Source organism: Sphaeroforma arctica (assembly GCF_001186125.1).
Source record: "Sphaeroforma arctica JP610 unplaced genomic scaffold supercont1.688, whole genome shotgun sequence".
NCBI classification, from domain to species: Eukaryota; class Ichthyosporea; order Ichthyophonida; genus Sphaeroforma; species Sphaeroforma arctica.
Genome location: NW_014039870.1, coordinates 1956 through 17527, shown reverse-complemented (window position 1 = coordinate 17527; position 15572 = coordinate 1956). Strand labels below are relative to the sequence as shown.

The window sequence follows — 15572 nt, the reverse complement described above, 5'->3', positions numbered from 1 at the left end:
GTTCTATTATTATATACTATATATATATATCTGTAGTTGTATGGTTGTGTGTAGTGTGGTAGTGTGTCGGTTGTTTTTTTGTTTTTTTTGTATATATATACAGTGTTTGTGTGCGTGTGCGTGTGCGTGTGCGTGTGTGCGTGTGCGTGTGCGTGTGTGCGTGTGCGTGTGCGTGTGTATATATGTTTGTAAATTTGAAGTCTTGTATGTATGTATGCATGTATGTACGAAGGTTTGTATGTATATGTATATATATATATATGTGTGTGTGTGTGTGTGTGTGTATTTGTGTGTGTGTGTGCATGTACTTATGTATGTATGTATGGATGTATGTAGACATGCATGCATATATGTATGTATGATATTCATGTGTTTTGTGTATGTGTTTTCTATTCATGTCTGTTTCTGTATCTGTGTGTATGCATGTATTTATATCTATATCTATTTATATATATATAAATATATATATATATTCATATTTATATTTATGTGCATGTATTTATGTATTCCTGTATTCATGCATGTTTGTTTGTAATTTTGTAGGTACGTACGTATATATTTAGTTATATCTTCATTTATTTTTTTAATCAAGGATGTATTTTTACATATATATATGTCTATATATAATAAGTATTCGTGCTTCCATTCCGTTAGTCTCTGAATTATGATCCAGAATATCTTAAATATGTATACTGTAGTATAGCGTTGATATCAATTTCTTGAAATGGCAATAGTTCTTCAATATACGCCTATGCCGATGATTATAATGCTGGACCTGTGTTCTGTATAGAAGTTGTGAGTTGATACACACATTTGCAGGACGCCATCGTTTGTTGCCTAGCAACAGTGGCTTCGTATTATTCGCGTCACTTCATAGCAAGATTTATCCATTGCATAGCCACATCTCGCCGTATCCTCCTCGTTGTTTTATAAACGTCACAGAAACCGATGTATCCCTTTGTCATGTTTTGTTTACTTTTGTATAAGAGAACAGGCAAGCGTTCCGGGCGGAGTACTGTCAATCTGGTCCCTCTCACCCATGCTTCGCTAAAATGTTATCGAGACTCAGATCGTATGGCAATTGATGTGTTCTGAGTGCTCATGTGTGTGCCTTCTCTAAACACTGGTGCCACAGGCCGCATCCCCGTACCTAAGTTTGCGTATTCACTTGTTTAGGGTTTTAGGGAATCGGGCGGAAGGCCTAGACCCCTAAACCCTTAGACCCTTCTCTCGTTGGCCGGGTATTCTCTATTAACATCGCAGATAGCACACCCGCACGTGATTTTATTGTTGCCAACTTTAGATCCCTCATCCATACCGAAGCTCTAGATTTCCCACTACCCTGTGTTGCTTATACCTTTATATGCCTGCAACCTTGAGACCATATATCCGAACGCTACTTCCAGATTCCTCACCCCATCTATCTCTGATCGAATCGCAAACACCAGTATCTCTGGGGCGTACCCATACCGACAACCAGCTTTCTCACATATCCGTCGCTGGTACTTCATCCATCCTACAGATCCCTTGGCCAGAGCGATCCATACTGCAAGGTATGGATTAACGGCGGCGACCAGGAACAGACCACAGCGGTCAAGAAAAAGACCTTATCGCCTTACTGGGGCGAAGAGTTTATGTTCAATGTGGTCCCGAGCAGAGACCGCATCACACTGCAGGTGTTCGACCACCACAGATTCATGTTGAAGAAGGCCGGGTTTCTGGGAATGGTTGAGCTGAGTTTGAAGGTGTGTGATACGTTTGGTATGCGAAACGGAAAGGTATATATATATATATATATAATTCATATTATATATATGTATGTGTGTGTGGTGTATATATATATATATATATATATATATGTGTGTGTGTGTGTGTGTATGTATATATGTATGTATATGTATAGTTGTATGCAATTATGTGTCTCAGCGAGCTTGTTCTGTGTAGGCTTGTACGTTTGATCAATATACACTTCTACTCGAGGCGTGCGCGTTCTTGCTTGTACATACTGGCTATTGCATGGTATATTTTTTTACACGGTGGTACAATCTTTGTCTCTAGTTTAGTTATCTGGTTGTATATCATTCTACTACTGGTTCAATCATGCCTGATCCTAATACTAATACTGGCGTCATTGACTATATCTGGGAACGTCATAGACGTACTTGTCAGTGTGTGCGTATTCTTTGAATCTCTTTTTGACCGCATGCTGTTGCACTTCTGGCTTACTGGTCTGTATATGCCAATCCTCGGCAAACACATATATGTGTGTATGGTTATATATATATATGTATATATTTATATTTATATATATATATATATATTGTGTTGGTGAGTGAGTGTGTGGGTGTGTGGGTGTGTGTCTGAGTCTGAGTCTTTCTAAATGAGTGTGCGCAGGAGGGTATATGTACGCCCTCACACCTGGCCAACCTGCACTTGCACCTCAAAACAGGACCTGGACATTCCCGGCCCCAATGAGGAGATGAAACAGGAGAACTTCTCTCTCAAAGGCCGCAAAGGGGTCACCCAAAAGAAGATCTCGGGCTCCCTTACTATCCGTCTACAGTACTCGCGTGTCCCAGAGAACGAAGCTCCTCAGCGCAACACTACAAGTACGAACCCAGAACCGGCTGCTGCTTTGCCACCTACGTCGGATGATCTGTTTCAGGCACCCCCCAATGCTAATGTCCCGTCTACGACATCGACTGCGGCAGCAAGCTCAAGTGCTGCAGGAGCGAGAGGCAATGCGGAAGGTAAGGAAGAAACATGAATACTCGTATCGTGTTGCTTTATGTATGTCTGTGTGTGTGTCTGTGTGTCTGTGTGTCTGTGTGTTTGTGTGTGTGTCTATGTGTTTGTGTGTATGTATATATATATATATATAGATATACTGTTCAGCGATCCCTTTACTGCCTAGCCTCGATTGTTTATATGCCCCTATTAAGGCTAGCAACCATCTATTTCATCAGCTGTAGCATCGCTTTTGTTTGTGAGTGCTTATGTAAGTGATGTTGGTAGTCATATCTCTTCAAGTGTGTACACTGCTTCGGATGCGTGTACTTGATCGCTCAAGTATTTGATAAATGGTAGTATATGTTATTTACTACATGCGAGCCTGTGTCTGTATGTGTCTGTGTCTGTATTTGTGTGTCCGTAGAGACAATCATATGAGGTCTGCGAGAACTGGAGAGAGTTCAACACCATTTGAGTGTATTCTTATCCCTTTGACATAAACATGTTATTCTGCATATACCATTGACCCGTGTGCTGGAGTCCTTTGCGTATCATGATCATCTATCTATCTATCTGCCACTTGAATGAACGTGCGTAGAATAGCACATAGGACACCTTCGGAAGCTGGAGCCAATTTGATACGGCTGGGTGTGTGCATATATACTCAACGAGCGCATTTGTAGTACTACCACATATCAGTTGGTTCAAGTATATGAGTCATACACAATTCTATATCACAGCAACAAAATTATACACCCCAACAACTCACCCCAACCCACACCACACCACACCCATTTCCTCAGGCGCTGAGTCCGAAAGTGAGGGCGAACAGCAGGAGGAGCCCCTACCCGAGGGCTGGGAGGAGCGCGAGGACCAGAACGGACGCATCTACTATGTCGACCACAACACCAAAACCACCGCCTGGACTCGCCCCACGTCCACCAACACAGACAGCATCCGCGAGGGCAGACAGCGTGACAACGCACAGGAACAGCAAAGTTTTGCCAAGCGCCACCGCACCAGCTTCACGTCCGAAAGCGGGGCGGGCAAGTCGGCGGTTCAGGAGGTGCAGGAGGGTATGGCAGACATGCGTATGCACGAGGGATCGTCCAGGGCTGGGGGGGCTTCAGCCGGAGCTTCGTCGAGCGGGACATCCAGCAGGTGTGTTGTGTTGCAGAGGCTCTCGAGGCTGGAGTGTGTGTGTGTGTGTATCCAGGTGTATTTGTTATATATATATATGTATTTGTTGATGTGTTTGTATTTGTATTTTGTATTTATAATATATATATATATATTTATATATATATATATAATCATATTCGTTCGTGGTTTCGTATAGGTACATATTTGTGTACCCAGTATACAGCCTTACCTACACTCACTCCATTCACTGCCCTCGTTACACCCACTTTCTCTCCCCCCCCCCCCCTTTCCTCCACTGAATCCTCTAAACCTTAAACCTTCTAACACTTTATCCTTACTAACCTGTCTAATGCAGAACGGGCTCAACAGGAGGGTCCAAGAAATACGCCAGTGTGGCTGTATCTGCTGAGGAAACTCCGCTGCCAGTCGGGTGGGAGATGCGGTCTACGCCCGAGGGCAAAGTCTTCTTCGTCGATCACAACACACGAGAAACGACCTGGCAGGATCCGAGAAAACCCAAACCCACTCCAGGTACGTATACTGTTGTTCATGTCCAAGTCTTCGGATCGAACTCCACGTTCTCACGTTGTTGTTATTTTTTAGAATTTTTAAGATATATTCTTAAACATAGCCACATGCTCATACTTCCCATCTGTTGCGGTAGGCGCCGACCAAGGAGGCGACAGCTCTGGTGGTGCATCGACCCTCAATACACCGACGACACGGAACAGGTGTGATGTCCGTATTTTTTGTAATTTGTGTTTATCTATATATATATACACCTTTCGGTGCCGGTATGTGTGTATGCATGTGTGTGTACGAGTGTTTAGTTGTTCATTTATTTGTGTATTCACGTATTTATTTGTTATTTATTTAAATATATATTAGTACTTGTATTTATTTATATTCGTATATATATACGTGTGTGTGTGTGTCGCGTAATACCCAAACACAGCCGTGACTGTGACTTATTTTTAACTCACGGAGAGTTGAGGGACACGCGGCTATGCCTATCGCAGAACGCGCACGATACATCTCAGATGCAGACATGGATCGCAAAATACTGTTTTTGAGTTTCAGGGCTTTTAGTTGTTACAACTAACAGGCATATACGACGGTAGTTTGTGCAATGCAGGCATGCATGACGTATATCTCAAACTTGTATATCAAATGTAATGAAAAACATACAATACAATGGCCGCAGCGGCATTCTGGCGTCCCGCCAGCGTTAGATAACACCTTCACATTTAGGCCAAGTTTTCACACACACTTAGCGTGTTTCATCGAGATATTTCGACCTACATTGGCAGCTTATGACACTGGTTCCCCAGCAACACCAACCCGTATTGAATGACTGTTCTAATTCACAACTCCCAGGGCCAGTTCGAACCCGAACCTCGGCACACTGCCGCCCGGTTGGGAGGAGAGACGCACGCATGACGGACGTATCTTCTATGTCAACCACATCGAACGTACCACGCAGTGGGAGGATCCTCGGCACCAGCACTCGTACTCACAGAACACCCCGGCTCAGGCCTATGCGCGAGACTACCGGACTAAACTGGCCTACTTCAGGTCAAAGCTGCGCCAGCGTGAGGGCAAGGTGGATATCACCGTGGGCAGAAACGTAAGTGTTAATCTGTATTCAGTCCTATTTGCTTCGATAGATATAGCAGGTGTATATCCTACAACATCTAATGTTTCTGTAAATATAGACTGTGCTTGCGAACTCAATCCGTGAGGTGAGGAGTCACATACCTGTTCTATAAATATCAGGCTTACTCCCTACTCCCTACTATACCTACTGGTTCTATAAATAGGCTGTGTTTGAGGACTCGTTCCGTGAGGTGATGAGGTACACGCCCGATCAACTGCGCAAGCGACTGTGGATCAAGTTCGAGGGCGAAGACGGTCTGGACTACGGAGGTTTGGCGCGAGAGTGGTTCTACCTGCTCTCCCATTCCGCTTTCTCGCCATACTACGGTCTCTTCGAGTACGCCGCCAGGTAGGTGCAGAGTCAACGTATTAGCGTATACAGGTGGTATTCATGGGAGAAAAACGGTTTGGATGTGAAATAGCCAAATAAGCGCATTGTATTCCATCACTCATTCCGCATTCTCGCCGTACTATGATAACTCAATTCGGTCACGCCGCGAGGTGCAGAGATAATATATATATATATATATATATATGTATCCAACTATCTATCAGTTCGTGTTTGATCTTCGGGTTTGATATATGTAGATGGATCTGGGTACTGTGAGTAACTCTGTATGCGTAAAAAAAAGTGGTGCTGTATAGCTATCACTGACTATATTTGTGGTCGGGCCTCTATTAGACTGAATGATCAACAGGTTCCGATTTATATATGTATGTATATATATATGTGTGTGTGTGTGTGTGTGTGTGTGTATAGGTATTAGATCATCTAACATGAATCTTCACCCACGCGCTATCCTCTGCAGTGATATCTACACACTGCAGATCAGTCCAAACTCGGGTATCAATCCCGATCATCTGCAGTACTTTGAGTTCATCGGACGAATTGTGGGAATGGCGGTGTTCCACGGCAAGCTTATTGACGGTGAGTTTGGGGCTACATGGTTACGCACGCACCTGGATTGTGCACTATATTTGACCTTACATACCACAAGTAGCTTTTGTAGTGTAAGCCTTTGCCGTATGCATAGCGAACACGTGACCTATGCGTCTGGCAAAGAACTAGAACTTACACGGGTCAGTCAGGCCTGGTGGTGTTATTCTGCGGTATTCTTGTTTTTTGAGTTCAAGGTACCGGATCGCATACTCTCAGTCGATACTATGCAATATTTATACCTATATAGTCCGTTTGTCTGTCCTTGGCAGAACATTTTAAAATACTTTCCTAAATCCTCAGAACCGAATATGTATAGCCTACTTTCTGAAGGTTTAAAATTCTTCAAGGGAAACCCCCCAGCATTGTTTTCTCTTAAGTCCTATGTCCTTCTCAACTTTGGATACATATAGCCTTCTTCATCCCGCCGTTCTACCGTAAAATGTTGGGCCGACCTATGGAATTCGAGGATATCCAGACTGTGGACATTGAGTACTACCGCAGTTTGCGCTGGATCCTGGACAACGACATCACCGATGTTCTGGACCTGACATTCAGTGTGACGAAGGAGAACTTTGGAAACATAGAGGAGATTGAGCTGAAGCCCGATGGAGACAATATCGAAGTGACTGAGGAGAACAAGAAGGAGTATGTGGCGCTGATGACGGAGTGGCGGTACAGCAGGAATATCGAGGAGCAGATGAATGCCTTCATCACCGGCTTTAACTCTATCATTCCTCAGGTGTGTAGGGGCGCGCGTGTGTGTGCGTGTGGATGGGTGAGAGAGAGAGTGTGTGTGTGTGTGGCCTTGAATTGTGAGTGTCTTGAATACTTACTTGGTTCACCGTGTCATACGTCGCATAAGTGTGTTAGACTGGTTTCGACTCTGTCAGTATCAGAACATAGTACACTTCCATATAACTCAACACACTGTCCTTTAATTCACACCTCAGCATTTGGTAAAGATATTCGATGAGAAAGAGCTTGAGTTGCTGATCGGAGGTTTGGCCGAGATAGATGTGGAGGATTGGAAGGCAAATACAGAGTATCGCAACGGCTACCACGCCCAGCATGAGACTGTGGTGATGTTCTGGAAGGTTGTGGAGAGTTTCGATAACGAGATGAAGGCTCGTCTGCTTCAGTTTGTTACAGGAACTTCGCGCGTGCCTGTCAGTGGTTTCAAGGAGTTACACGGTATGATTATGTTCAACCTATACTGCATCTTGCTTTTCTTGTAGCACACATGTATCATTGGAAGTTGCTGTGAATTCGTATATGTCTGTACGTATATTTAGGCGGAATCACTTTTTTTTTCTCTGGTATATGTTAGGTAAGTGTAGAAAGTTAGCTCAGGATATTCTCGATTTTGTTAACTATACTGTATGCGTACACATTTACCACACTTGAGTAGATTAATTCTATAATCCTTGCTGAGATAAGAGTTGGGGATATTAAATTCTATATATCCGATACTAAACTGGATGTTTACGGTGTATCACAGGAAGTAATGGGCCGCAGAAATTCTGTATTGAGAAGGTCAATGCCGTCGATGGACTGTGTCGCGCACACACGTGCTTTAACCGTGTAGATCTCCCTCAATATGCGAGCTTAGAATTGCTAAGCGAACGACTTGTCTTCGCCATGGAGAACACGGCTGGTTTCTCCAATGAATAATCGAATACTTGGGCTTGAACTAATATTAAAGATAAAATCGGCACCCAGAGTGGGCACGTCTACGATTGCAAGTGCGAAATTGAGACAGTTACAATTGTTGCTTCATGGGTTTTAGTGTTTTGGCACAGTGGATGACAAGTCGTAAATGTCACACAGGCCATAACTTTTAAGTGTGACTTCAATTACAATTTTTCTGCGAATTAAGCATATCTGACTCCGGAGCTGTGCTTTTTAAGCGTTCAGTATCTGAGTCTTGGTGTGGAATAGCGATTTGGCGATGACTGTTTGTTAGTGCATCTATGGAGGAACCGTCTCTCGGTATCGCTTGCTTTGAAAGACTACGGTGTGCTACTCTCGGCTCGAGAGCTTGATGGGGATACGTATATTAACCACAGGCATTCCAAAAGAAATTTGGGTGGAGAGAGGATGTTTTTAGCTAGATTTTTCTCTCGATTTAGTTGAGAAGTTCGCTCTAGTCCAAACCCATCAACTGTGTTTGATTGCATAAGCAAAGTCTTTAGAACTATCAGGTTTTTGCTGTCGTTCGAACTGCTCTGCTCTGTACCATCCTCGTATTTCATACGAATTTCACATGGCGAAGCTCCGGATTGTTTGGGTCGTCTCCCACCTCATGAATGCACTAAAGCTTAGGAAATTAAACTTTTTGGTGCATACGTTGGTCCACGGCATGGTTGTAAATGCTGGCCGCTTGGAATCTGCACATTGTGCACTTCGCGTGGTTGCGTAGTTGCGTAGTTGCGTAGCTGAGAAGGTGATTTCTCAAACTGGTTTAAGTATTTATATATTTCGTGGTTGACATAATCCCAAGGAATTAAATCTTCATTACGCGAAGACTATGTCATTGCTTCTTTTGTGAGAGTTTGCGCTGTGAACTGGTCTAAAAATATATAATAATGTTCCCAGCGAGGGGCTCGAACCCTCGACCTTGAGATTAAGAGTCTCACGCTCTACCGACTGAGCTAGCCGGGTATATGATAAATATTTTTTGTACTAATTTATTTTCAATATTAAATTTGATGCTCTTATTTTATTTGTCAAGTCACATTTTGCGTCAAGTAACATTTTTTTTACTTTCTGTTTTTTATTGAAAGAACTTTACCACTATTCAGATACTATATTATACTAAAAAATAGAGTTCGGTCCGGTAGAGAATTGCATTGAAACAATCCCACGCCTCTTCTGTGTGATCTTGATAATATATTCTGCTATCGGAACCAAATACTACATAGACTTCACGAATGATTGGAATGCGAATTAAGACTGTTCATCGACAGATCGGATTTGCTACTTTGTGGTGAACAATAAAATTATATCAGCACTTGCAGATACTCAAGTAGTCTGCGGCGGGTTGTGCATTCTGCGTGATCATATGCTATCGAAATACACACTCCGACTGCATCGAACTTTGCTACACTACTGTACTTGCAAGGGATTATATTGTATAGGGGTGGATAGTGAAGGAGAAGTCACGTCAAATAATATCGTCTTTCGCCTGATACAAAGTTTAATGGATGTGTGTTTATGACAGAGCGTTTCAGATTACAATGACGCGAGCATATTGTTTTGAATATCATATGGTGCAGAGGGGCAAGAACCTGCGCCTCCGGGTCAATTTTCAAACTTGAATAACTTCTGAAGTTTTTATTTATTTATTTATAAAAAGTGGATCCGCGTGTAGCCCTGGACGAGACGCGTCGATAGAACCTATGTTCATTATTCCCGTTTTTGGGACCCCTCCCCCCCCCCCCCCTTTACACTAGGTAATATGGACTTTTGGGCATTTACGATGTTTACACCAGGTCAAATCCACTTTTGATACTCGAAACCCAATTAAAAAAAATACATTTAAAAATTTGGAGACGACAGAGCACTAACTTTGAGGCTGGGGAGTCCGAATCCGCCCTAATTTGTACTCGAGCTAAACTGGAACCCATTCAAAATCGTGTTTTAAAGTTATTCCCATTTTTTATGCCGATTTTGTACCACTCATAACTCTGAAGATATTGAGAGAGAAAAAATACACGGTTATCCGAAGTTAGCATTCGGGTATAACGAGAGGAAGCCGTAGCCGTTGTAAAAATCGAGATTGGGCAATTATTTCGAGGCCCATCATTGTTTAAAAATCGGGCCCCGGGAGGCACAGGTTCTTGCCCCTTCTGCACCATATAATTTAAACCATATTCCTAATTGATATTCATAAAAATGTTCCCAGCGAGGGGCTCGAACCCTCGACCTTGAGATTAAGAGTCTCACGCTCTACCAACTGAGCTAGCCGGGAATATGTTAGGTCTTGCTTTGAAAATTTAAATTATAATAAATATATTTATTAATATATTTGTTCGCATCTTTTTGGTCAAGCAACATTTTTGTATGCGGTCAAGTAACAATTTTTTTTTTACTTTCTTCGTTTTTTTTAAATAAAAACCTACCACTATTCAGTTAATTTTGTGTACATACTAAATAAAATATCTACTACAATGCGTAGAGAACTGCATTTGAACAATCCCATCGCCTCTTCTGTGAGATCTTTGATAATATATTATGCTGTCGGAACCAAATACTAGACATACTCCGGTTCATAAATGTTTAGAATGCGAATTAGACTATTCATCGACCGATCGTATTCGATACTTTGTGGTTGAACATTAAAATTGCAACAACATTTGCAGTTGATCATATGATCTGCGACCGGCTGTGTAGTCTGCATTATTCTTTGCTATCGAAATACACGCTCCAGCTGCAACGAACTCTTTCGCAACACTGCCCTTGCGAGGGAGTATATTGTATAGAAATGGATAGCGAAGGCGAAGTCACGGCGCATAAAATGATCTAACGCCTGATGCAAAGTTCAATGGATGTCTGTATATGATATTTAAAGATTTTCAGATTACAATGACGCGAGTATATAGTTTTGGGTATTATCATATGATATAAATATTTAATTATTTTTCATAAATACCACCGCAGTTTTAAAGCTAAGAATATATATCATTAAAGCGTTTGTGTGATGTATTCGCTTCAGACCCTATGTTGGGAGTGTTGTCTGTAACTGTTCACCTCGATTTGAATAAATATGATCTGGATAGGGCTTCATCTTCGTGTATGAGAGTGGTGAATAGACCATATTTCGTTTATATTTTAGAATAAAAACTCTCCGTATCTAAAGTATATATTCGGGAAAGAGTTCCCAGCGAGGGGCTTGAACCCTCGACCTTGAGATTAAGAGTCTCACGCTCTACCGACTGAGCTAGCCGGGGGTATTTCAAATTCTCACATAAAATATTATATACCCGCTAACATTTTGTGTCAAGTAACAATCTTAATTAATCGATAGAAATAGGATGTTGTGTAGGGTTTATACTTGGGTACATACTCCTGTGGAATGACTTCTACGTCTGATGCGAGAGTTTCGAAACGAAAATTTAATACTATACCGAATCTGCCGATACAGCAATGGCTGTGGCACAAACCTAAAAATATCTGACATTGTTTGCGGTGAACCCTTTTTCATTCGACACGGGCCAATACTTCATCATTCAATTATACTTGCTATAGCAGCCGGATCCGTATCTACATATCTATACCTAGGTGATACAGACAAGGACGTGGTAATGTGATGGCGTGTGTAGTACGTGGTCATCAGTGACCGCATTTTTATGCAGATTTGATGGTTTTACAATCAATCTAGGGTCTACTTCGGGATCAGTCATGAACAACTCATGTGAATCCGGATTGCGCACGGGTAGTACACTTGCCGGATATCAAGCCATTCTTCGTGAAATGTTCAGCGTTGTACAGTATGCTCCCGTAAAAAAGTTTGTTAAGTTCCTAAAAAATTGTGCAATTTCAACCCCAATCGTGATGAATCATTCTGATTCAGTCAACCTAGCAGGCTGTGTGAGTGTTTTTGAACAGCCACAATGATTGCGCAGTGTTTTCATATCGAATCTATAAACCCGACTTTGAGGTACGGTGACAATTACATGATATTGTCATATAAATAATCTACTTGTGGCTTCGCGACAATGTCCACAACCACTTATTCATATTTCGTCATTCCATAAGCACACATGATATCAGTTTTTTTGTGAGTCTTGCTAGATACTGTCGTTAGTTTTATTCCTGTGATTCTTTTGCCCACGTAGAATAATATAAATTATATAATACTGTGCTCAAATATTGATGCGAAATTCCTAGTTATATCGTGCAGCACCAAATCCACAAATACATCGAGCTCATTTGCGTATCTGTCTAGAATCATGGCAAGGGTGCATCACTACCATTTCATAACGTGCTTCATGTGTATTTGAATAAATGTTGTAAACGTAATTGTGTATCGTCAAATATTATATATTTTCAACTGAAAATACTTCAGCCTCCTATGTGATTACTTTCAATTTTTGTTCGCGATTTCAATACGTATGTCATTAAAGTAAACATACTCATATTCTAGCTCCATGTTTAGTATTAATTCTTTATCGAGCAAAGACAACAGTTCGCGGCAAGTAATATCGCGCGATAAAATGATAGGCAAGATATAGAAGATGGATTATTATATTGTAAATTGATTTGAAGCTATGCATATCCGTATTCAAATAGGGAGTGCTTGTTTACATCCTTGTCGCTGCCCACTATTGATCCTATATGGGTTTCAGTTGCAATATGCTATTATGCGCGCTCTCTCTCTAATACATTTACGCTAAGTTTGACAGGAACATATTATACTACATTCCCGATTGATATGGCTGTTTCACTTGTGCGAGCCATATACTCGAATAGTTGAATGACAGTCGAAATTATTCCACTACGCATGTCATTATAATGGACATGATCATATTCTTGGTACGTATATAGTAATGAATATTTGTCGAGCAAAGATAACAGTTCGCGGTAAGTAACATCACGCGATAAAACGATAGGCAAGATATGTAGAAGATGGTTCCTTCGTCTGTATTGATATTGTTGTAACACTCGTGTATATGCATATACTGTGAATTGATTTGCAGATATGCATATCCGTAAACCAATTAAGGGTTTGCATACTTGTCGCTTCCCACTATTGATTCTATACGGTTTCCAGTTGCAATATACTATTATGTGCGCTCTCTGTTATGCATCTGCGCTACATATGGTAAAACGAAATTATACTATATTCAAAAGATACACGAAGATTAAATCAGTTTACTGCTACTTATGTGATCATATTTGCCTGATCTGTATCTTGAAAGTGTGTATGGTAAGGTGTACAATTTCATCGAAACTCTGAATGATGCATAGTTGCTTGCACATCAACACGTGGGTGTATATGGAAAATATGTAGAGTAGCATTGGCACACCCGTATGGGCTACACACTTCTGTTATGGGAGTTCTCTTATCATATCGATCCTAAGTCATCAACCGCATAAAAAAATGTCGGTTGGTTGGTTGAGTCATTTCACAATAGCATCACTACAAACTGGTACATGATTTGAAGTTTTGCACACGCAGTAAACACTTCTGTTAGAATTTTCTTATCAAATTGATCCCAAGCCATCAACCGCATAAAAAAAATGTCGGTTGGTTGGCTGAGTCATTTCACAATAGCTTCACTACAAACTGGTACATGATTTGAAGTTTTGCGCACGCAGTAAACACTTGTTATAATTTTCTTATCAAATTGATCCCAAGCCATCAACCGCATAAAACAAATGTCGATTCGTATGTTGAGTCATTTCACAATAGCTTCACTACAAACTGATACATGATTTGAAGGTTTGCGCTCGCAGTTAAATTACTCTTTTCTTTTGTAATTGTAGGCATCAAGAAAATCAACTGGAAATATTATCAATGCAATTGTATGTATTGGAACTTAACATCACAACCCAAACCAGTTGTTATAAATACACTTTCGCTAAATTACTCTGCTCTGTTTAGTCGATAGATTCGCAACTCATCATGTGATTGAAACTTATAATATATACATTCATATCAGTAAACTATACATCTAAATGGATGGGTGTTTGAATTATATGTCATTATCATGTAAACTTCTATCTCATAATGACAATGCGATTTATAGCATAGTCACTTCTTAAATAGTTCAGCATACGCATACAGAATTCCAGTTTGGACATTTATGGTGCCATATGACTGTTCGTGTCAGTGTATAATCATGCCGTATACTTTAGGCAGTATGATACACGTATGTATATATATTGCACAATGGATGCAGCGACAATTATTTTATTTTAATGGGATGGTTTCAAACTTCCTACTGTTTAATTGAATATATGACATGTCGATATGGCATACGGTGTTGAGGTATGATCAGCTTGGTATATTACTAACTCGTATATTTCGGCGTTATAGTCGGCTCAAATTGAAATATCTAGCGGGCTCTCGAGCTGACAGTGACGCATATATTGCTAAGAACTCAGAGTGTAGGATGTTAGACTTTGAATATCGTGCAAATGTATAACTGCACCTTTTGATTTTTTACCTAGAGGTTCGTGCTAGTGTACTGCCACTTGGGTTAGCCAGATATGAGAACCTTCTGCATGACACTTCAGCACTTTAATACACTTATATTTCGGCTTCTTTGCTTAAAGCACGCTGAGTATATGATATTCTGCATTATAATATGTGACTCGTGTAGGGGCACAACTAATTTCAAATTGTTGCGATTTAAGATAAACATAACCATATCGGGAGTCGATGGGAGAATATACAATTGGCGGGAGTCAATTCAGAAGCTTAATCAACTCTACGCCCTCCGGTGTGCGTTAACAAACTTGATTAACCCTCGGAAGCGATAATGGTCGAATGACTTTAATAAATCAATGAGTTCTTGCTTTGAGAACCTGGTCTGATACATACAGTCTCATTCATCATTTTCCTTTACAACCTCATACTTGGCGCTCACGGCTGGCAATAACCATAATATTGAATTTCAGCTCGTGGTTATCGATATACGGATTTAGAGTGGGCAGTCATTCAGTTGTAATATACATGCGTCCACGCTTTCGAAATGGCGTGTAATTCAACAAGTGCCATCTCAATGTCGCACATGACGAGCCGAACTAGACTATAGACATTGTGTGTCATTGAATAAGTTAATTTACCTCAGTAGTTGACCAATTTACCCGGATAGGTCGACAGTACGCGGATATTTTAAGGACAAGACAGGGGTCACAGTATATCTTTGTGTAATATACCTGATCTTGGTAGATCAATATGCAAATAGTAGATGTTCGACCACATGGCGTACAGATTTTATCACATAAAACATCTTGATGATAAAGAATAAACCATAGAGATCCGCAGCCAACTTGTGGGGTTTTAGGTGCAATGATTCCAGTTTGGTGTTTTAAGTAACTTTCTTGAGGTAGATTTAGATTAATTTTGGAAAGCCGAGACTTCTACGACTGGAAC

General features: G+C 41.0%; 1 protein-coding gene and 3 non-coding genes across 4 annotated transcripts; 1 reads left to right on the top strand and 3 right to left on the bottom strand.

Moving 5' to 3' along the window:
- Positions 1-1363: 1363 nt before the first annotated feature.
- Positions 1364-8140, top strand: SARC_08058 (hypothetical protein; the record flags this gene model as incomplete). The annotated part of the gene is made up of 12 exons (XM_014297974.1): positions 1364-1553; positions 1591-1745; positions 2450-2750; positions 3534-3891; positions 4229-4404; positions 4538-4604; positions 5251-5500; positions 5694-5878; positions 6339-6457; positions 6880-7208; positions 7420-7660; positions 7968-8140. The coding sequence occupies 12 exons, from the start codon at positions 1364-1366 to the stop codon at positions 8138-8140; spliced, it is 2544 nt and encodes an 847-aa protein (XP_014153449.1).
- A 917-nt stretch (positions 8141-9057) lies between these two features.
- SARC_30174 lies at positions 9058-9130 on the bottom strand. Its single transcript has one exon. It is a non-coding gene; the product is annotated as a tRNA-Lys (tRNA).
- Positions 9131-10366: 1236 nt separating this feature from the next.
- SARC_30173 lies at positions 10367-10439 on the bottom strand. Its single transcript has one exon. It is a non-coding gene; the product is annotated as a tRNA-Lys (tRNA).
- A 906-nt stretch (positions 10440-11345) lies between these two features.
- On the bottom strand, positions 11346-11418 carry SARC_30172. Its single transcript has one exon. It is a non-coding gene; the product is annotated as a tRNA-Lys (tRNA).
- Between the last annotated feature and the right edge of the window lie 4154 nt (positions 11419-15572).